A 20,572-nucleotide genomic window follows, 5' to 3' on the forward strand; every position below is an offset into this window, starting at 1 on the left:
TTCCCAGTGCAATAATTTATTTAGGAAAGGATCATTCACGGATGCCAGGCCATCGAGTTAAAGGTTATTGAGAAACAGGATATTCACACAGTCTCAGGCCTCACAGATTATTTATCAATTTCACAGGGAAAGTGGTTCCTTTAAAATGGAGAGATCTGGTGTTACCACCTTAATCAAGTGGTCAAACATAGCGTTGCTATTATTGGCACAAATTGATGCTGTATATGACTCTTTTTTTTTTCTTTTTTGTAAGATAGAGTCTCACTCTGTTGCCCAGGCTAGAGTGCCATGGCATCAGCCTAGCTCACAGCAACCTCAAACTCCTGGGCTCAAGCAATCCTTCTGCCTCAGCCTCCTGAGTAGCTGGGACTACAGGCATGTGCCACCATGCCCGGCTAATTTTTTCTATATATTTGTAGTTGGCCCACTAATTTCTTTCTATTTTTTTAGTACAGACGGGGTCTCGCTCTTGCTCAGGCTGTTATCAAACTCCTGACCTCGAGTGATCCACCTGCCTCGGCCTCCCAGAGTGCTAAGATTACAGGTATGAGCCACGGTGCCCCACCTGTATAGGACTCTTGATGTGATCTGGTGAGAAGGCCAGAATGTCACCTCTGTAGTTTTCTTGCCCAGACTCTTTTGACTGGTATCTAATCATGAGGAAACAATAAGGTGGACCCAGAACGTGAAACATTTTACAAGGCAACTGGCCTAGATACTTCCAAAGAATTAGTGTCATGAAAAACAAAAAAATGGGACTAAAGAGATAATAGACTCCAAGTGGGAACCTAGTTTGGGTCCTGGATCCAAAACAAAAACAAAGGTTACAGAGGCATTTTCAGAGACCCCTAGAGAGGGTCAAATATGGACTGAATATTAGAAAATGTTCTTGCATTTATGTTAATGTCTTAGAATTGCTAATAGCAAGAAGAACTACCTATTGGGTGCAATGTACAGTATTCAAGTGACAGGTACACTAAAAACCCGGATATCATCACTATACAATTCATCTATGTAACCAAAAACCACTCGTATCCCTAAATCCATTGGAAAAAAAGTGATATAGACATTTATAAAAGGCATAAATAAAGATTCTTTGTTAGGAAGACAAAGAAAAAAGAAAGAAATTTAAATTAAATCTAAAAAGAACATGGTTCAGTCTAACAAACATTTATTGAACACTATGACATACACTGTGCTATAGACAGAAATATGAATAACTTGAATTTTTCCCGATAATCTCGGTAGGGAGATGGATATTTGAAAGGATCCTTTAAGCAGTGTTGTACATGACAAATAATATCTGCAGAGATGTTAAAGCTAATGAACTCTGGAGCCAGACTAACTGAATTTGAATTCTCAGCTTTAGAACTGACTAGCTGTGGTCTTTGGCAAGCGAATTAACCTTCTATTTCATTATGCGCCAAGAAATAAAAATATTGGTTACTTCAAAAAAAAAAATTGCTAATAACATTATGATTTATAGGAAAATGACCTCAGGAATGGATGCTGAAATGTTGGTGGCATGTCACGTCTGCAACCGAACTAGAAATGGTCTGACAACACTAATATTTATATGCCACATACAAACAAAGCGAACATGGCTCAGTGTCAGCCATCGGTGAAGGGTTATGTGTTCATTGTTCTATTCTTTCATCTTTTCTGTGGATTTGAAAAATTTTCAAAATAAAAAGTGCATCAAAGGAGTGGAGGAGAGTCTGTGGCCATTGTCTGACTTGGAAAGACCCAGACTTCTGTTCCCGGCCTCTCCCGGGGGAGGGGACCCGCCTGAAGACTTCTGGGCATCTGTTGTCTGCAGTTGGTCGATAAGGAGGAAGCAGCTGAGTAACGGTGCTCCGTGGGGGCAGCGCTGGGGACAAGGGGCCGCCCCGCTCGCAATCGTGGGGGGAGGGGAGGAAACGTCTGCCAGGCACGTGCACCACCAGGAAACTCATAAACTCTTTTCTGGCTGCGAAATGTGTTGTGCTGGGGAGGAGTCGCTGAGCTGGGCTTGGCCTGGCCAGCAGTCAAGAGCAGGGGCTGTGAAGTCCGCTTCTGGGTGTAGAAGCTGCGTTCTCCCATCGGCTTTTTGTCTGAGCCTCTGGAGATTGTACAGGAACCTGCCTGGAAGGTTCCTGGGAGGATCCAGCGTGTGGTGGGCACTTGGGAAGCCCCTTCCGTTCTGCGGGACCGTTTCACCTTCACGTGGGCATATTCCTGGAACAGAAACAAACAGCCTGTGGAGTTTCATGCTGTCAGGTCCAGAGCAAACTCTTGAGGACTCAGACCCAGCTCTGCCTGGCTCTGGCCTGCAGTGTGGAGGGTCCCCAGGAGGCAGAGGGAGCAGGTGAAGTCAGATTCCCCGGTAATCCGGCGCCTTCCGTTGGAGGCTAATCCTCTTGGGCCTGGTAGCAGAGCTCTGAAAGGCTTGAAAAGCCAGGAGGGGAGGAGGAGACTAATCTGATTGAGCGCATCTGCGGCTGTAGCAGACCGCAGGCTGCAGGCTGCCGGCAGTGCTGTGCGAGGGTCTTAGTGCCACTCCCTGTACGGGGCACGTTCTCCTCGCCACCTTCCGCTCCGTGGAGGAAAAGAGACCTATTGAGTGCGTGTGACCAAGGTTGGCTCAGTTCAGCACGATGTTCAGGGAAACCTGGGCAACTTTGCAAAGATAAAATAAACTTTTCTTCCTTTTTATTTATTTATTTATTTTATTTATTATTATTTCTTTTTTGAGACAGAGTCTTGCTCTGTTGCCCCGGCTAGAGTGCCATGGTGTCAGCCTAGCTCACAGCAACCTCAAACTCCTGGGCTTAAGCAACCCTTCTGCCTCAGCTTCCCGAGTAACTGGGACTACAGGCATGCACCACCATGCCCGGCTAATTTTTTCTACATACTTTTAGTTGTCCAGATAATTTCTTTCTATTTTTTAGTAGAGATGGGGGGTCTACGCTCTTGCTCAGGCTGGTCTCGAACTCCTGAGCTCAGGCGATCCTCCTACCTAGGCCTCCCAGAGTACTAGGATTACAGGCGTGAGCCACTGCACCCGGCCTTTTTCTTCCTTTTTAAATTGTACGAAGAATTCACGATCACTGGAGAAAAAAGTAGGGAATATAAGATCATCATAGGTCATCAGAGAAAATTTCAAATGGCCCAAGATTCCTCTGTCCAGAGAGAACCATTCATTCATTCAGTGAATATCCACTGGGCACTTACCGTGTGCCAGGCACTGCCCTGGGAACAGGTGGCACAGCAGCGAATGGGTTGGCCCCGGTTCCTGCCCTCTCGGGGCTTAGAGTCAGGTGCTGGCCGTTAATATTAATACTTGGTATTAAGCAAGTAATCTGAATGTGAGAAGTGCCTCGAGGATGTCTGGGGGTCTCTGGACTGGGCTCTGGAGGACACAGATGGGGTGGGGGAAGAGCAGAGTCCCACGTGGCTAGATACTGTGCTTGGAGAGGGTGCCGGGTGTGGGGCTGCAGAGGCCAGCAGGGCCCGGTCAGCCAGGCCTCACTCCTGGGATTCCCAGCCATACAAGAGGCTCTTCCCCTTTGGGCGGCTTTGACCTTGCGTTGGCCTGCCTGAGTTGCCTGTGTGTGCGAGACAGGAGAAGGTGTGTGGTTCAGAGGTGGAGGGACTGGGCTCTGGGAGGGGATGGAGCATGGCGTTGCTGTGGGCTGTGTGGGACGGGGCTGGCAGCATCTCTGCTCTTCACCGTGCTGTACGTACATGTGCCTGCGCTCAGCTCCTCCCCATGAAAGACCAGAGCTCACGTCATGCCGTCTTACCCACCAAGTGGGCTGTTGTCAGGCACACTGAGACCCTGGCCCACCCATACGCGGGGTTTCATCTCACCATGATGTCTTCTGAGGCCTCTGAGGAACGCGCTGTATCCACCGTGGAGCAGCCTACACTGGTTACTTCCTTATCTCCCCTGAGCAGCATGCAAGGCTGGTGGGAACTGGGTCAGAGGCGCTTGCAGCTGTGAGCAGGTGTGTGCATGCTTTGTTTGTTGATCCCTGCATCGGCACTGACACGTGCTTTGAGGTCAGCCAGGCCACCCCGCTGCCTTTTCTGTCACTCGCCTCGGCAGCAGCTCCTTACAGCGTGGAGCTGGGCGTAGGATCACAGGTGACCAGAACAAGGCCAGGCCGTCGAGGGGCTCACCCCCTGATGTGGGTGGGAGCTGAACGGTACCCGGGGACTGGGGCCGGGAAAAGCTTCCAAGAGGCAGGGACTGGTATTCCAGGCAGGGGCTGCACACATGAGGGCGTCTAGGCAAGACCTGCCAGTGATGGAGTCCACAGCCAGCCCGCAGAGCCTCGCACAGTGGAGGCCGTCGTGTACCCCAGCCCAGCCCTTGACCCTCAGTGCATGCGGAGCCCCTCTGTCCCCTGAGAGCAATCCACAACTGATGACTGCTGGCGGTGACGTGTAAACCTCTCTGTTCCTTGCCCCTCGCCTGGGATAACCCAAAGGCTGTCTTTTACACTGTTTCTCAGAATTCCTCGGTAGGAGTAAGCTCCAGTTGTCCACAGTGGTGACTTGCTAATGTGCCCTTTTGGGCTGTCTTCCCTTTCCTGTTTTCCCACCACCTACTGATCTTTCCCGGGCTCTGCCTTCCAAGCAAACTGTTTCAGAGGAACCCAAACTAAGACCCCATTTTTCGGAGTTTGAAGTCAATACCAAGGACTGGGGAGAGCCATTGAGGGGCTTTTCTACATCTGAAGGGACAGGGTCAGACTTCCAAGGTCAAATCTGAGGTTGGGTTGGTGAGGGCCAGACGGAGGGGCGCAGGGGGCCCCTCATTCCCCAGCCCCTGAGTGCCCTTGCTGACTGTTGTCGCCTGCCTTCTGCGTTCCAGATGCCGGTCTGAGCATTGGGTGTGCGTTTTCCCCTTGAATCTAACAAAAGCCTCATGAAGTATAGGTTGCACTTTACAGATGAGGAAGCTGAGCCACAGAGAGGTTGAGACACCTGGCCGTGGTCACACAGCTGGCAGTGATGACTTGGGGATTCAAGCCCAGGTTTGACAGATGCGGAATATGTGTTCTTACCCCTCGCAGCCCAGCCCTTCTGCTGTCTGTCCTCTCTGCCGGTACTGTCCAGGCCCCGGAAGGTGGGCCTGCAGCTCCCTGGGTACAGGTAAGTGTCTTCTACCAACCTCTGCTTCCCCTTCCCCCGCACAGGCAAGTTCGAGGATAGGGAAGACCGCGTGCCCAAGTTGGAGCAGATAAACAGCACGAGGATCCTGAGCAGCCAGAACGTCACCCTCACCAAGAAGGAGCTGCTGAGCACAGAGCTGCTGCTGCTGGAGGCCTTCAGCTGGAACCTCTGCCTGCCCACGCCCGCCCACTTCCTGGACTACTACCTCTTGGCCTCCGTCAGCCAGAAGGACCACCACTGCCACGCCTGGCCCACCACCTGCCCCCGCAAGACCAAAGAGTGCCTCAAGGAGTACGCCCACTACTTCCTGGAGGTCACCCTGCAAGGTGACGACCTCTCACCCCTTCCCCACGCATAGCAGCTGGGGTCAGGTGGCTCTGAGGGGCACGTCTGTCCTGGGGGGCGGGGTGAGGGGGGCCTTCTTGTTGACTGGGCCTGTGCACCCAGACCAATCTTACTTTGCAAGGGATGAGCAAAGAAGGGGCGAGGATAAACCCAGTGTGTTACCATGACATGTAAAAGAGCAAGAGCAGCTTCCATGCGGGGAGCTGGTACCCTGCAGACTTACAGACCACCTGGGCATTTTTCTTGTGGTCAGCTGAACGCTGCAAATGATTTCAATAGTACAGATTCGCAGGCAGGTCATTCCCGAAGATCTGTCATCCTACAGATGGGATGAGGGGAGGGCATTGTGTTTCCATCTGTTTTAGCAATAAAAGTTATCCTATTTGGGGACTCTTACTCGAAACTCGCTCTTCCCAGTGTCTTAAAATTTAGGTGTTAGGTAAAATACTGTGTCAGAAATACTACTGACCCGGGTGCGGTGGCTCACGCCTGTAATCCTAGCACTTGGGAGGCCTAGGTGGGAGGATCACTTGAGCTCAGGAGTTCGAGACCAGCCTGAGCAAGAGCGAGACCCCATCTCTACTAAAAAAAAATAAATAAATAGAAATAAATGATCTGGACAACTAAAAATATATAGAAAAAATTAGCCAGGCATAGTGGCGCATGCCTGTAGTCCTAGTTACTCGGGAGGCTGAGGCAGGAGGATCGCTTGAGCCCAGGCGTTTGGGGTTGCTGTGAGCTAGGCTGACACCACGGCACTCTAGCCCGGGCAACAGAGTGAGACTCTGTCTCAAAAAAAAAAAGAAAGAAAGAAAGAAAAAAAGAAATACTGCTGCTACGACCCCCTATAACCTGCCACAAGCACAAGGGTCAGGAGCGTCAGCATCAGTGGCTGTGATACCAAGCATTGGCCGTGCATGTGCCACGCACGGGGCGGCTTGCTTGAGTGCTTTGCATACATTATCTCATCTACTCCTTACAATGACCCCACGCAAAAATCATTTTTAGTATTCTCATTTTACAAATGGGGGAAATGGATGCTTGAGAGGTGAATAACTTACCAAGGTCATTGCTAGGATTTGAACCTGGGGAGGATCTGACTCCGTGACTGTTCCTGTAACCCTAATACCAGCCTGCCTGATACTTTAAAAGGCAGAAGTCAAAGTAATTGAAAATCATGAACAACTTACGACAACATAATAATGCCCTGAAAACCAAGTGGCATTCATGAAAACTGCAGGCATTTCCACTGTTTGCCTTTGCACATAAATAGTACCTACTTTGCCCGTGGCCAGATGTCTTAGTAGGACATTAACATCCCTCAGTCAACCCAAGTAAAGTGCCAGTTTCAGTTATGAGCATCAAGCTCTTACAGCCATTCATTCAACAGCTTTTCATCGTGTGCTACTGTGGGCCAGGCATTGTTATCATGAATAAGTAGCCTTTAGTCATACACCAGAACGGAAGCCTTTGAAATGGTGTGTCATTCACCCCTAACAGCCAAAGAAAAGACAAATGTTTTGCAGTTTTGTTTGTAGTGTAGAACATCAACAAACCCCTTGCAGCCCTCTGGGAGCTGTGGACAGTATTTTGAAAGTCACCACTCTAGGCTGACGTCAGAAATCTCAGACTGAGAGCCAAGGTGTTTAAGGTTCAAAAATGGAACGTCACAGTTTCTCATTTGTCATCCTGTGTACCGGGCAGTAGTTAACAGCCTTTGAACCAATTCATTTGTCCACCGGTGCTCAGGGTGGGCATGGGACTCCAAGGAGGGGCTTTTTGCTGCTGACTCCTGGTGTCATTCTCCCTTAGATCATATATTCTACAAATTCCAGCCTTCTGTGGTGGCTGCAGCCTGTGTCGGGGCCTCCAGGATTTGCCTACAGCTTTCTCCCTACTGGACCAGAGACCTGCAGAGGATCTCAAACTACTCCCTGGAACATCTCAGCACATGTATCGAAATCCTACTAGTGTAAGTTCCTCTCCCGAATTCAGTGTTTCTGAAAGATTGGGTTCCATTTGCTCTTCAGGCCTGGCTCAGGTGACAGGTGATTTCCTAAGTCAGGAGCTTGTGGTGCCCCAGCTAAAGTGTCTCATGCAGGCCGGGCGCGGTGGCTCACGCCTGTAATCCTAGCACTCTGGGAGGCCGAGGTGGGCGGATCGTTTGAGCTCAGGAGTTCGAGACCAGCCTGAGCAAGAGCGAGACCCCATCTCTACTAAAAATAGAAAGAAATGATATGAACAGCTAAAAATATATATAAAAAAAAAAATTAGCCGGGCATGGTGGTGCATGCCTGTAGTCCCAGCTACTCGGGAGGCTGAGACAGGAGGATCGCTTGAGCTCAGGAGTTTGAGGTTGCTGTGAGCTAGGCTGACGCCACGGCACTCACTCTAGCCTGGGCAACAGAGTGAGACTCTGTCTCAAAAAAAAAAAAAATAAAAAAAAATAAAGTGTCTCATGCAAAGCTGGCCGTGGTGACTCCTGATAGAAGTGGGGAGTCAGCCCTTTCTATTTTGGGAAGCTTTGGGTTTGCATCTTTAAGGTTGGGGAGCAAGGGAGGAGAGGACTGTGTATATCTCCTTTAAATGTCTGGGCTCTTTGATCTGAGTCCCAGTGTAATCTGATGGATAATCACATTGAAGGACTCTCACTATAAGCTACTTTTCTCAAACATGGCCACAAAGTTGACCTCTTAGCCAGCTAAGCCAGGGTGACTTCAGATAAGAGCCACATCCTCCTTGCAAGCGTCCCTGGGATCTTGGGGAGGAAGTTTTCGGTGGGTCAAAGAAGATGCTGAAAGGCATCACGCACCCAACACTGGGAAGCTGGTATTGGAGGCAAAAGAGCTCCGTGGTGACTGCAGGGAGGACGGCGGACAGGACAGAGCCTCTCCTATGTGGCTATGCCCAGTCCAGTCCTTCTTCCACCCATAGGTGGCAGCATGTCCTGGGTGACCTGGGGGCCATGAGGGCCAAGCAAAAGCCTCCTCTCAGCTCCCCAAGGTGGGCAGCCTTTGGCTGTCTTCGTCTCATTCCTCGGAAATGTCAGTCCTGCTCCCTTAACAGGTGGCCTTGTTTTAAGATTGATGCTTTTGAGAAGGTCCCTGAAGCTGGTCTGAGTGCCAGTGGATTCCTTTGGATGTTTAGCTGCCCCCGGCTTGGTTTCACCTGCTCACCGATGGGCAGGTGCTGCTCTGGGAGATCCCTTCTAGAAATATTGCTGTCTCCATTTGCTCCTTTCTCTCATAAGCCTCTGATTGTTTTATTTTCCAAAAGAGCTTTATGGGAAGTTTTTCTTTGAGATGGCAAAAAACCCTGTTTGATCCCCCTTTTCAGATAGAGAAACTTAGACCCCAGGGGACAACCTGCTTGGTATCTGACAGCTAAGGGGTGGCCCGGCTGGGGATGCAGCTGGCCCCGGGGGTGCCTGGAAGGCAGAGACCTCGCTCCTTTGGGCACCAGAACACCCGCTGTGCCAGGTGCAAGGAATTCAGTGGTGAGCAAAAGCAGATGGCACCCTCCCTGGCAGCCAGGCAGTGACCAGAAGTTATCCTCTGAGGGAAGTGACCCTTTGAGGTGTGGACTGCTGAGATAGGGCAGCGCAGGGGCTGTGGGGACAGCTAGTCTAGGCTGGAGGGGTCAGAAGAGGACTTCCGTGCCTGAGTCTAGGCGGAGGACAGCTGAGGCTGTGCTGCGGGCAGCGCGGGCAGCCTGGGCAAGGCCTGATGCTCACAGGGCATCTCTTCAGATTCCCCAGAGCAAGGCAGGTAGACGCGCGTGCAAGTGTCTGGTGACCTTTGACCCCCAGGTCTCATTCAGGCCTTTTCCTTTCAGAGCGTATGACAACGTCCTCAAGGATGCCGTCGCAGTCAAGAGCCAGGCCTTGGCGATGGTGCCTGGCACGCCTCCCGCCCCCACCCAAGTGCTGTTCCAGCCACCCGCCTACCCCGCCCTCGGCCAGCCGGCGGCCACCCTGGCACAGTTCCAGACCCCCGTGCAGGACCTATGCTTGGCCTATCGGGACTCGCTGCAGGCCCACCGTTCAGGGAGCCTGTTCTCGGGGGGCACAGGCTCATCTCTCCACACCCCATACCCCACCCTCCAACCCCTGGACGTGTGTCCCATGCCCGTCCCCGTGTCCCTGAGCATGCAGATGGCCATTGCAGCCGAACCCAGGCACTGCCTGGCCACCACCTACGGAAGCAGCTACTTCAGCGGGAGCCACCTGTTCCCCACGGGCTGTTTTGACAGATAGGCCACCTCTGGGCCCGACGGGAAGCCTTGGAGACCCGGGCAGAGGAAGAGGACACTGACGAGGAGAGCTCAGCCGAGTGAGGCTCTGGGAGACCATCCCCAAAGAGCCTCATTGGCCGTGGACGTGAAGGGTTCATACTCCTTTTAAATAAAACTGACCCAGAGTGAAACATTCAATGACATACCTCACCCGAGAGCATTCCTCCGAAAGACATCTTCCACATGTGGCTGGGGTACAGAGGGATGGCTCGGTGGCTGTCCCCTCTGCCAGGGGCCCGGTGAATCAAGAAGGACTCAGTAAGAGGCCGGGAGACTGGGAACGGGACGCAGACCACTCGTCCACACGCGTGTCTGGTTTTTAGCATCAGAAACTTCTCTACTCGTTGCCAATGGCAGCTACACCACTGAAGAAGGAGGGGTAGGCCGATGTGTTCTCAGGACCCCCGGAAGATGGGTGTGGGGTGCTTTTCTTTCCCTGGCTCCTACAGAGGGGCCAGCATGCGTGTTTATGCCTGAGCTTTGGCCTTGCGAGGCACAGCGGGGCGGCTGTCTTGCCTTTGTTGTCGAACCTAAAACCTTCTCTCGGCCTTTTAGATATTTCACGTGCTGCTGCTTCCCGAAGTGATCTAGCTTTCTGTTCCGTAAGACGTCTTGTTTACATACTGTATCAGGGATTTTTGTGATACTTGAAAATTCCTTAAGAGAAAAAAACAAACGTAATTGCAAGACTGCCTGTCCCACGTGAGGGCTGTTAAGTTTTAACCCAGCTTGTGACGGACCTGCGGGTAACTACAGAATTCCCTTTTCAAAAGCATATGGTTGGGGAGAACCGCTTTCCCAGCTCTTGGTTCCAGAAGATTCCACATCTTGGAGGCTGTATTCACTGGTAGAACTTTGAGAACTACCCAAGGGGGAAAAGCTTGTGGAAAAGAAGACAAAGGTTTGAAACAATCCTCACCTCCCTCCGCCGTGTGCGTGCAGTGCGTGAGGTTACACCCAGCCTCAGCTCTGAGTGTGGCTAAGAGTGAAGGATAATGTTGCGGAATATTTGCTTAATGCCACCTGGATTTGGAACGTGGCGATGTGCATGGATATACGACGCCGCCATTGATAGGCAAGCGATTGGTTGGATCGAAAGACAGTATTTAGGGATCTGCAGCAAGAGGGATCTCAGGAAGACTCTTGTAACCATGTGCAATATGTTTTTATTCTGACTCATGGCTTGTGCTCAGCATGTTCTTTCTTTTGGTTGGTTTGGGGTCAGGGGACACATCGTTCACCCACCAGAACCGGGAGGTGCAAAGGACCACGGGAACAATGTTTATTTGTTTTTTAAAAGAAGAACCTATCTTGGTTTTCTTGGATTTTTTGCCAGTCTAGAAGACTGTGGCGGGGGACTGCCGGGAAGGCAGTAGCGTGCTGCTGAGTCGGATCCCAAGGTGGTAAAGCTTTTTTCAGAGCAGATGAAAAGTGTCGATGTGGAAACAGAACGAGAGAAGAGACTGGGCGTGGATAAGGCGTTGCCACCCTGTCACATTAGCATAGGAAACTGCTCATTCGTTTTTTTGTTTTTTCTTTTTCCTTTGCCAACCTCCTCCTATTTATGTGCAACCAGTTTGGATTCCAGGTTATTGTATCTGTCTGTTCTGGGGCTGGGGGGTCGTGAGGGGCCCCCCAGTAGAGCCTCACAGCCAGCATGGCCCCCAGAAGAAGGCATCCTGCAATAAACATGTCACCTGCTCTTGGTCTCCCTGCTGTCTTCCTGGGCCTCCCTGCTCAGGCCAGCCCCTCCTTCCCTCTTCCAAATCAGCCCCGGTGGGTGTCTCATGATGACAGGGGCAGTGGGGTGCAGGGGGTTGGCGGCCTCAAGACTGGCTCCCTTGGAGCTGGGGCTCCCTGGGGACACAGAGGCTGGGCAGAGGGGTGTATATGGCTTGACATCCCAGCTCCACCACTGTCTCACAATTCTCCAGAGAAACAAACCAACAGGATGTATATAGAGACAGATTTATTTTAAGGAATTGGCTTATGTGATGTTGAGGCCTGGCAAGTCCAAAATTGGTAGGGCAGGCCAACAGGCTGCAAATTCAGGTAAGAGTTGATGCTGCAGTTGAGTCCAAGATCTGCATGGCAGGCCAGCCGGCTGGGAGCTCAGGCATGATTTCTGTGTTACAGTCTTGAGACAAAATTCTTTCTCCAGGAAACCTCAATCTTTGCTATTAAGGCTTTTAACTGATTGGATGGGGCCCACTCACATTATGGAGGGTAATCTGCTTTTCTTAAAGTCACCTGATTGTAAATGTTAATCATATCTAAAAAATACATGTAGGCTGGGCACAGTGGCTCACACCTGTAATCCCAGCACTTTGGGACACCAAGGCAAGAGGATTGCTTGAGGCCAGGAGTTTGAGAGAAGCCTGGGCAACATAGTGAGACCCCATCTCTGGAAAAAAAATTTTTATTTAACTAGCCCGGTGCAGTGGTGTGCACCTGTAGTCCCAGCTTCAGGAGGCTCAGGCTGGAGGCTCACTTGAGTCCAGGAATTTGAGGTTGCAGTGAGCTATGATGACACCACTGCATTCTACCTGGGGTGACAGAGTGAGACTCTGTCTCAAAAAAAAAAAAAAAATAGTGGAAGAGTATGGTAGAACTGATGGGATATAGCACCAGCTATTATGAAAAATGTCAGATTCCTACTCTGTGAAGGGGGTCTCCCTCAGGACCTCTGTCCTGCCCTCTGCCCACCCAGTTTCCAGCAGGAGAACCACCCCAGAGCGCTGGCGTCAGTGTGGGGCTGAGGTATTTGCTAAACACAGGTGCCTTCAGTTAGGGTGGGGAGGAATGTGGGGATGTGCTCCGGGCATGAGGCTGCAGCCCAGAACCAGGAGGGTGTCTGGAAAGCATGTCTGTTAGCGGGCAGGGCCTGCGGCAGCACTGGCCATCTGCCCTGTGCAAGGCCAGGCGGGGCAGGAGGCCCTGGGTTTTGGAGGCTCAGAGACAATGCAAGTCCTGGGTTTACCAAGAGCTCTCACTTCCCTTTGGGCAAATCCCCCCTCTAGGCTGGGCGCGGTGGCTCACGCCTGTAATCCTAACACTCTGGGAGGCCGAGGTGGGTGGATTGTTTGAGCTCAGGAGTTCGAGACGAGCCTGAGCAAGAGAGAGATCCCATCTCTACTAAAAATAGAAAAATTAGCTGGGCATTGTGACGCACACTTGTAGTCCCAGCCATTCAGGAGCCTGAGGCAGGAGGTTGGCTTGAGCCCAGGAGGTAGAGGCTGCAGTGAGCTGTGATGACACCACTGCACTCTACCCGGGGTGACAGAGCGAGACTCTGTCTTTAAAAAAAAAAAAAAAAATCTCCCCTCTAGACTTCAATTTCCCCATCCGTTACCATGGAGATAATCAAGTTGATGGATGGTTTTGAGTCCTTGGAGAGGGCTACGCCACACGGGCCCTGGCCTCCTGCCTTCAGCCAGAGGTATCCACTTACGTTTCTTCCACCCATGGCTCTCCATGTCAGGTTTTGTTAGTTCCCGTGCTGGGAGGTGGCTAGGAAAGTTTTAAAAAGCACAGAGATGGCCTTAAAGTCCTCCTAGGGCTGACATCTGGTTGAATCCAGAGGTTTGCAAACCTGAGCAAGCTGCAGAAAGACCTGGCGCCTTCTCTAGGAAGGGTGGGGCCCCAGAATCTACGTTTTTAGCCAGCTTCCTGGTGATTCAGATGCACAATTTCTTTGAAGATCCAACAAAAAATTAAATGTACAGGATCTGGTTCCCAAGCTCAAAGGAGAGAGTAAAGAAACAGCTTTCCTGTCTGAATTTCTAAACCATCTGAGTTCTAAACCTCAACTTTGTTCTACACTTAGTATTTCTTTGACCAAGCTGTGGGAAGGGTTAGGACACCCAGACTCTTTCCAAGGAGAACCTGCTGCTTTCCAGACTAGCATTGCAAAGGCCTGGATTAGGGGTAGGGGCGAAGTGTCAGTTCCTCATGTCCTCCGGGTCTGAAGGCCGTCTCTCCAAAGCTGTGTCCTCCCATTGGGAATGCTCCTCCCCCTTCAACCTGTACGACTGTCTCCTCACCCTATATGTAAGGGATTCTCAACTGGGGTCAGTTTTGCCCTTCAGGGGACATTTGGCAATGTCTGGACACATACTTGGTTGTCATAACCAGCACCAAGGTGCTGCTAAACATCCTACATTGCACAGGACAGCACCCCCGCCCCACGCATGACAAAGAATTATCCACCCCAGATGCCAGTCACGCTGAGGTTGAGAAACCTGCTTTGGGTCTCAGCTCACATGCCACCTCCAGAAGAGGCCTCTATAATAGCCCTAGTCACCCTCATTAGCCCCCATTTATTTTCTTCATGGTATTAAAACCATCTGAAATGATCTTATTAATTTGTTTACTTGGTTCTACGGCTGTGCCCTAAACCACCAATAGAATATAGCTCCGGGCCCAGTGGCAATAGTTACAGCAGCCGGCATGTATTCAGCGCTTACTGCATATCAGGCACTTGCTCATATGATTTCTTATAACCGTCCTAGTAACGCTGCAGAGTAGGAGCTATCATTAGGTGTATTTTACAGAATGGAAAACAAGGGCATGGAGAGGTTATTTGCCTAAGGAAGGAGCCACGGTTCAAAGCCAAGCAGTCTGCCTCTGCCGCTGTCCTGTGCCGCCTGACTCAGGGCTTTGGGATGAATGAGTGAAAGGCTCCGTGGCCGCTCCCGCTTAGCCATCCCCTCTCACCAGGTAAGGAAGACCCCGCCAGGACAGAATGATGACATAGGTTCACGAAAGAAAGGAGCTGCCTGGCGTTCCCACCCTGATTGGCAGGGCGACGCGGCTTCTCTCAGAGCATGCTGACCAGTGGACGCAGAAACATCGCTCCCTGCACATCTGCCAGCTGTGATTTGCAGCTCCATCTGTCCGCCCCCCACAGCCTCTGATCTGGAAGGGGCTCCCCCGACCCCATCTGTGAAGGTGAAGACCTGGGATGGGGGTTGGGGCCTCCCCAGATCATCCCCTGGGAGGCTCAGGCCAGCTCTAGACACCTTCCAGCTGGTCCAGCAGCCTGGAGAGCTGCCCTCCTCCTTCCCAGGAACCAGCATCCTTGTGCTTCTGGGCCAATCCCTGGCACCAAGCGCCTGAGAAAGAATCTTACCAGCCCTCATTAGCCAGGGCCTGCTTCTCAGAGAAGACTCCTGTGAATTAAATTTCAGCAGAAAAGCAGCACAGCATTTGGCAGGTGTCTCAAGTCCAAATGCCTGCCAGGACTAGGCAGGTGGCATTAGCACGTGAATCTAGCTGGGTGACGGTGACAGCGTGAGGTGGTGGAGACTGTGTTGAGTTGTAAAGCCAGTGTCCCCCTAGAGGATACAGTGTCTACTTAGCTCCAGCTCATTCTTACCTTTCAGGGATGTAAGGTTCGTGTTGGCAAATGTTTAGGTTTCCAGAGAAACTGCAAATCTGCACTTTCTGTGAAATCTAATTTTAGGGATTTTCTAAATTAAATTGAAAACATTTTAACACAATAGAGAGCCAATAAAACGTAGGTTCGCAACTCTACTGTGTACAAGAACACTGAGCCTGAGGGGTGGAGGGTCTGAGCTCATCTGCTCTTACCTGAGTGACCTTGAGAATAGCCCTCTCTCCACTCTGAACCTGTCCCCTCTTTTGTAAGGCGAGTAGGCTATCAGTCTGGTCTACACTTCAGGTGTGTAGTAAGGAAGCATAGAATATATGGTGTCATTATTCAGCAGTGAGTTCCACAAGGAATATTGTCAATAAGTGGGCCCCTTCCTTCTTTGGGGGCTCAGGTGAGCCTCTGAGCTTCACCTTCCTCTGACCCAGCTCTAGCTTTAAAGGAAGAACTCAAAAGGTCAGGCCTCTGCTGGGCCACTCAGCTGTTTGGAGGCCCCTGTACTTCCTGGACACAGAACAGGCAGGACACACAGGAAGTCAGGCCTTCTGCTGCTCCTTAGCTGTGTGGACTCACTTGGGCAGGTCATTCCCCCTTTCTAGATCTCAGTTTTTTCATCTGTAGAATGGGAGGGTTGGGACTGGACTGGTCTCCAAGTTCATGCCTTGCTGGCGAGCATGTCCAGTGGCAGTCCCTGGTCTTTGTACCTAAGAGATGGGTTTGGAAGGTCTGGGATGGGAGATCCCCCAGGAGAGGCTCATGTACAGCCCTAGACTTGGACACTTTTGCCTGCCCTGAAAGCCTGACTCTGCATGTGCCCGTTCTTACCAGAACTGCCGAGCAGAGCCCTTGATAGCTCTCTTGTGAATGCTTGCTATGTCCAGGCCCTGTCTTTGGCACTTTCCTCATGCTCTCTCGTTTCCCCGACTCCTCTTTTGTCCTCACAATGCCACCATGAGCTAGTCGTATTGCTGCCATTGTCCAGACGAGGATACTGAAATTCAGGGAGGCTCAGGGTCTAACCACGGGTGAGTAGCGGGACTGGGTTTCACATTTAGATATGTCTGACTGAGGAACCATGTGGACTCCCAAGCCATGTCACCTGAGGTGACACACAGCCAAACCAAGGCCCAGTCATTCAGGATATCGCTGCTCCCCCCACCCACCCACATACAGTACCCACACCTGGTGTCCATGGGACAGCAGGCAGGTGGTGGAGCGCCACCTGGTGGAGACCTTTAAAGATATTTTGGGCGGCTGCATGTTTCACCGGATTGAGCTTGGCAAGAGGGATGCAGTTATCCCGGCAGAGTTGGAGAGATGACAACCAAGGGTCCAGGTGAAGGTCATGAAGAGCCAGAGTTGCAAAGGACACCTGAACTGAGGACTGTGGAGTGGGGAGTCACTGCAGCATCTTGAACAGCAAAATAATGAAGTCAATCTAACTTTTTGGAAGCCATTAGTGTGGCTTTTACCCTTTATCCTTGCAACTCCCCTGTGACCAAGTAAGGGAGGTCTTCTTAACTCATTTTACACAAGGGCAAGAGGAGGCTCAGAGAGGTCCGGTCGCTTGCCCACGTGACTCACAAGTTGGTGGCAGAGGCACTCCTAGCCCTTTAATCACGCCAACTCGAGAATGACAGTGGTGATAATAGAAGTAATGGTGGTGGTGGTAGCAGCTAGTACCGGGTGAGTTGGTAGCAACTCCATATGGTAGGTACAGCTGCTATCCCCATTTACAGGTGAGGAGACTGGGATCAGAGAAATGGATGAACTTCCCCTAAGGTGACACAGCTACTGAGTGAAAGAAGAGGGATTCAGACCCTAGCAATGTGACTCTCAACCACTGTCTCTTTCTCTTCTGGCTGATGAGCCTCCCTGCCCAGGTGCCAACTAGGTGGATGCTTTACTCCAGCTCACCTTCCTCCATTTGCCTCAGAAACTGGACTCAGAAACTGCAGCCTCCACCAGTGAGTGAAGCCCAACCCCACGCTGCTCTCAGAGACTCACTCTCTGCTGTGTGACCTTGGACAAAGTTCTTCTCCTCTCTGAGCCACAGTTTCCATATCTGTGAAATACGGAGTTTAAGCTAGTTGAGATCTGAGGTCCTGCCATTCCATATTCCATGAGTCTGTGAGCCTATAACAACACAGGCTTAAGAATTTCTCCCCTGCCAGCACTTTGAATTTGTCCTTGAATCAATCACATGAGTGAAACTCTTTTTCTCTCTCTCCCTCCATCTCTTCCCTCCCTCTCTCCCTCTCTCTCTCGCTCTCCCCTTCCTTCTCCTCTCTTCCTATCTCCCTCTCTCTCTCAATTTTCAGCCTAATTATGGTTAACTCTGTTATTTAGAGACTTATCATCCAAGCTCATTATGAGTAATTATTCAATCTGGAGAAGAAACAGCAACACTGCTAGTTTAATTTAATGCTTACCTAGTTCACTTAATTAGCAATAAGTCTTGGCAAAACGATGGAATTCATGGGGTGCCGGCTGGGCTGGTGAGTGGGGAGAGGCTGTGTACTGTTCTTGGAAAGATGAACGAGGATCTGGAGTAGAATGTGAAAGGAGGCAGAGAACAGGCTGCCAATGAGCTGGGCCGTGACATCTGTCCAGGTCGAGGCTGGTCCTCCAAAATGAAAGGCTGCAGATCGCACAGGGCTAGTAGGACCGCAAGTCAAGCAGCACTTATTAAGCACCTGCTGTGAGCCAGACCCTGTGCAAGGTGCTGGGCAAACTTTATTTCTTAATAACTTTATTTCCCTATATGTGAAACTTGTGCCTTGAAGACAATCTAAGCACTACTTGCCTTAGATAATTCAATTCGTACGATATGGTCTCTTTTCTGTAGTCTTTCAGCAATTTTGATTAGTTAAGGAGGAAGCTTCTCATTTGATACTACTCTGTCTTTTACCTCTCTAGCCCTTTTCACAAAGGGAGGTCTTGGGTTCAGGGCTTTGAACAGGCAACAGAATCTAGCTAAAAGTCAATGTCATCCAGCTTTGACTTTTTAAATAGTTTTACTCGGCCGGGCGCGGTGGCTCACGCCTGTAATCCTAGCACTCTGGGAGGCCGAGGCGAGAGGATCGCTCGAGGTCAGGAGTTCTAGAGCAGCCTGTCTCTACTAAAAAAAAAAATAGAAAGAAATTAGCTGGACAACTAAAAACATATAGATAAAATTAGCTGGGCATGGTGGTGCATGCCTGTAGTCCCAGCTACTCGGGAGGCTGAGGCAGGAGGATCGCTTGAGCCCAGGAGTTGGAGGTTGCTGTGAGCTAGGCTGACGCCACGACACTCTAGCCCGGGCAACAGAGTGAGACTCTGTCTCAAAAAAAAAAAAAAAAAAAAAAGAACCTTTCCTTTGCATTCACAACTTTGCAAATTGTTTGGCAAAAGAGCCCTAGCTTTGGGCCTGTCTCACCTTTCCACATGCCTTCCTCCCTAAGCTTAATCATTTCTAGCTTTTGATTTAAAGTGAGAGACGTGATTTTCCCTTTCACTTGAACACTGAAAGGCCATTGTGAGGTTAGTAACTGGCCTAATTTCAATATTGTTGTGGCTCAAGGAACAGGGAGGCCTGAGGGAGGGAGAGGGACGGAGGAATGGCGGAGCACTCACAACACACACATTTATTGACCAAGTTCAGCGTCCTCTATGGGTGCAGTTTGTAGTACCCCAAAACAATTGCATTAGTAACACGGAGGATCACCGATCACAGATCACCATAATAGGTATAATAACAATGAAAAACTTAGAAATATTGGGAGAATTATCAATTTGTGACAGAGACGTGAAATGATCACCTTCCCTTGGGAAAATGGCACCAATAAACTTGCTTGATGCAGGTTTGCCACAAACCTTCAATTTGTAAAAAGTGCGATTTCTGCAAAGTGCACTAAAGTGAAGCACAGTCAGCCAAAGTGCAATAAAATGAGGTATATCTGTATTTCCTTCAGCTAAAGCCCCAGGGTGGGATTACAAAGTTAAGAGATCTAGAGCATTTTTAAAGCTCTTACGATGTTTTGCCAAGTTGGGACCGAACTGGTTTACACCCAGCTTGCCTGGGTTCTTAATCTCTTGGGACTCAAGGCTTAGACTATCTCTGGTACTTTCCCCAGACATCCTGCCCCTCGACGTCACAAATTGCACCATCTTGAGAATCTATTTCTTTTCCTTTAACAATATTTATAGTGGAAAGGGTTTTCTATTTGGGAAGTAGTAAGTCTTCATATTAGGAAATTTGGGAAGAACAAAGCACAAATGAATTAAAAGCTACCCATTATCCTACCAAACAAAATTATTTTTCAACTTTAAAAGACAATTGATGTTTAAAAAGACAAAAGCATAAGACTATGTAAAAGGTGAAAATCCCACATCCCATGACATCTCACTTTCCAGAGCCTGCTGCTGTTAAATTCAGTATATGACTTTCTAGATGTTTCCCACATGCCCACAAATGTGTTTGTACTTATTCTCTTTCTCCCCTGTTCTTTTTAATGAAAAGGAAATCCAGAAATCTGTTTTGTTTTGCTTTTTTTTTATTTTGCTTAGCAATATATCATGAATACAAATGAGTCTTATTTCATCATGGAAACTGAAAAATACCCCATTCATCGTTAAAAAGGACTTTCCAAATGGACAAATCCACTAATAGAACACGTTATGTCGCCCTGCTCCAGGCATGGGAAAACAATGGAGCTTTTGCCATCTCCCTGAAAACCTTGGGGGAAAATAATTTTGTAGCAGTAATGGAGATGTAAGTCAGACATAACTCGACAGCCAGTGGGTGAGCTAGAAAGGTTCAGGGCATGGGGCACAGTCTCCTGGAGTCCCCAGGGGTCTCTAGTCTTGGAAGAAGTATGCACCTGGTGGAACCCCTCCTTCATGCCTTGGCTTGCCTGGAATGACTGCTCACCTCTCATCTGTCGTGAACTCTAATTGTCCTTCCACCTCCACCACCTCCAGAGAGGCTTCTCTGATTACTCCAACCTATAGAAACCGTCCCTTATAGGAATACGAGTGGCCTATACCATCTCTTTGTAATGGCTATCAGAGGGCAGGAGGTACCTGGACATTAGAGTCACTCAACCCCTTCATCTGTGAGCTCTGAGACTTCAGACACACAACCTGCATTCATGAAACAAACATTAGCTAAGCACCTACAGTTCACTGGGTTCTGGAAACATCAAGCATCTGTCCTCCAGTCTTGTGGGAGACCAGGCTGGTGAATAAGCAATTACAACATGGTGTGATGAATGAGACAAAGGCTGTAACATAAGGATATTTGGGGAACACAGAGACATTATTCTGACCACCTCTTAAGGGTCAGGGAAGGCTGATCTGAGAGGAACTGACAAATAAGCTGAAGCCTTAACTCACTCA

The 20,572-nt window shown here is 49.9% G+C and overlaps 1 protein-coding gene across 2 annotated transcripts in view; it reads left to right on the forward strand.

The window, feature by feature from the left end:
• Nucleotides 1-9,763, forward strand: part of CCNJL (cyclin J like) — a 47,548-nt gene extending 37,785 nt beyond the window's left edge. The window contains exons 3-7 of one of the 2 annotated variants that reach the window (XM_069484271.1): nt 260-357; nt 506-544; nt 5,187-5,489; nt 7,321-7,480; nt 9,343-9,763. In XM_069484271.1, coding sequence (XP_069340372.1) covers nt 260-357; nt 506-544; nt 5,187-5,489; nt 7,321-7,480; nt 9,343-9,763 — 1,021 coding nt within the window. The remainder of the gene's footprint in view (nt 1-259; nt 358-505; nt 545-5,186; nt 5,490-7,320; nt 7,481-9,342) is intronic. The other variant, XM_069484272.1, reaches the window with a different exon arrangement.
• Nucleotides 9,764-20,572: the final 10,809 nt, after the last annotated feature.

This window comes from Eulemur rufifrons, chromosome 10 (assembly GCF_041146395.1).
Source record: "Eulemur rufifrons isolate Redbay chromosome 10, OSU_ERuf_1, whole genome shotgun sequence".
NCBI classification, from domain to species: Eukaryota; Metazoa; Chordata; class Mammalia; order Primates; family Lemuridae; genus Eulemur; species Eulemur rufifrons.